This window comes from Trifolium pratense, linkage group LG7 (assembly GCF_020283565.1).
Source record: "Trifolium pratense cultivar HEN17-A07 linkage group LG7, ARS_RC_1.1, whole genome shotgun sequence".
In the NCBI taxonomy this organism is placed as follows: Eukaryota; Viridiplantae; Streptophyta; class Magnoliopsida; order Fabales; family Fabaceae; genus Trifolium; species Trifolium pratense.
This window is the reverse complement of record NC_060065.1, coordinates 21936028-21938117: the sequence shown is the minus strand read 5'-3', so window position 1 is coordinate 21938117 and position 2090 is coordinate 21936028. Positions and strand designations below refer to the sequence as shown.

At 35.3% G+C, this 2090-nt stretch overlaps 1 protein-coding gene across 1 annotated transcript; it reads right to left on the bottom strand.

The window, feature by feature from the left end:
* LOC123896058 (cytochrome P450 93A2-like) lies at nucleotides 1-2090 on the bottom strand. Its single transcript, XM_045946504.1, has 2 exons — nucleotides 1575-2090; nucleotides 1-1126 (listed from the first exon to the last, which is right to left on the bottom strand). The coding sequence occupies exons 1-2, from the start codon at nucleotides 2088-2090 to the stop codon at nucleotides 482-484; spliced, it is 1161 nt and encodes a 386-aa protein (XP_045802460.1). The 3' UTR covers nucleotides 1-481.

Below are 2090 nucleotides of genomic sequence, written 5' to 3'. Positions count from 1 at the left end.
AGCTGCTGAGATGATTCTTATATAAATTGATTACCTTAATCCAAATTCAAGTAAATATGAAGAAAAATTGCAAAATATCACTTTCTATGGACACAAATTCTACACCTTGTGGCCTAGGTCATCATAGACTTTGAGAAAACATTATATAGAAATTAACTAAAACCCATTGTAAACAACACATCATAAGAAACTAGTGTACATCAGAAACTATTGCATCAAATTCATAATTGCAGCACCAACATCTCTTTTTTTTGTTTTTAGTCTATATTATTTTATATGGTCTTAAGTCTTTAATTTTCAAGGGAAGGGCGTCCTGATAATCTGAAGTCGACCAAGAGATAATTAAAGTTTGGCCAAAGATCATTCCATTCAGGATTCGAACTCGAGTTTTCCCGAATGATTTGTCCTTAACCAGAGCTTGTTATCCACATGAAACCAATCACTTGGTTTCTTAGTCTATTGTTGATAACAAGAATCAGTATCACTCAGAAGGAAAAGGCAATAACCTTGGTGTTGGGAAGCAAATAAGTGGCTGAGCTCTTGAAAGAATAAATGAAGGACCCTCATTCATGTCAACACAAACATTTCCTCCATCTTCAATCTTCCATTCAAAGCAATGAATCATATTTGCAAGGGTTGTGTGAGCAACATTTAGTGCTAGTGAAGTACCAGGACACATTCTTCTACCACTTCCGAAAGGCATAAGCTCATAATTTTGTCCCCTAACATCAACAACAGGACTCTCATTTCCATTTTCATCACTAATAAGAAACCTTTCTGGCATAAATTCAAGAGGGTTATCCCAATTCTTTGGATCCCTTCCAATAGCCCAAATATTAGTAAAAATTTGAGTTTTTGTTGGGATATCATATCCCGAAATTGTGCAGTTTTCTGTTGATTCTCTCAATATAAATGGAGATGGAGGGTGAAGTCTTAGTGTTTCCTTCACTATGGCTTGGAGATAAGGAAGATAAGATATATCTGATTCTATTACTATTCTATCCTTTCTAATCATTGAGTCGATTTCTTTCCTTGCTTTTTCCACTATAGTTGGATGGTTAATTAGTTCTGCTAATGACCATTCTAGAGTAACAGCTGTTGTATCTGTCCCACCTGTGAACATATCCTGAAAAATTGTAAGTTAAAATCAGTTTCTTAGAGTTTAGTGACTCAAAATCTTGGCAGATATTCTCAAATTTTGTGGACTACAAAAGATAGAGAAACAATTGAAACAAAAGATAGTAAAAATATGTCTAGAAGTGCAGCTAAGATATAATAGGATTTTGACAGGTCGTCTCGCAACTAAAGTGGGACTCATAACACAAGCCCTTGCGCCCATTACTATTGGGCTTGGTACGTAGATATAAATGGTGAGTGGTCCGATCAGAAACCTGATAGCAAGTGGGCTGCCTGCTATCATTTTTTTATCGGACCATCCACCATTAATATATGCGCCCCAAGCCCAATAGTGCTGGGTGCTAGGGGATGTGTTAAGAAGTTCTACATCAGTTGCGAGATGGCTAAGAGTGACCAAGCTATATCAGATTATCCGTGCTTAGGGAGAAAATTATTACCACCAAGAAGGCTTTGATGTTATCTCTAGTTATTTTGATCTCTGAGTTTTGATCTTCATAAATACTCAAAAGAGCATCTAATACATCCTTTGCACCATCCTTTCTTTCTAATTTACTTCTACCCTCTTCATGCTCTTTGATAATATTCTCCATCATATTATCAAACCTATCATGAACATCCTTTAACCTTTTCTTAATTCCTTGAATATCCAATCTCTTACAAAACCAAAAATAATCAGCCAAATTAAACATTCCACTCACCATAGCAGATTCTCTCACCCTTTCTGTAACCTTATGAGCTTCATCATCTTCTTTAAAACAGCTTTTTCCTATTGACATTTTCATCACTATACTATTTGTAAGTTTCAAAAGCTCATTAGTAACATTCACAGCCTCATTTACTTCACTTTTTTTCACTATCATCTGCAAAAATCGGTTTATCTCATCTTTTCTTATGGGAAGAAGTTGATCAAGCATCTTTCCATTAAGAAACTCTGACATGCAAAGTTTCTTCAT

Bases quoted from the DNA above. Each gene is read 5' to 3' on its own strand.
- LOC123896058 (XM_045946504.1), bottom strand. From the start codon at position 2,090: ATGAAGAAACTTTGCATGTCAGAGTTTCTTAATGGAAAGATGCTTGAT. The intron at 1,127-1,574 runs GTAATAATTTTC...ACAATTTTTCAG, and splicing joins ACATCAAAGCCTTCTTGGTG to GATATGTTCACAGGTGGGAC.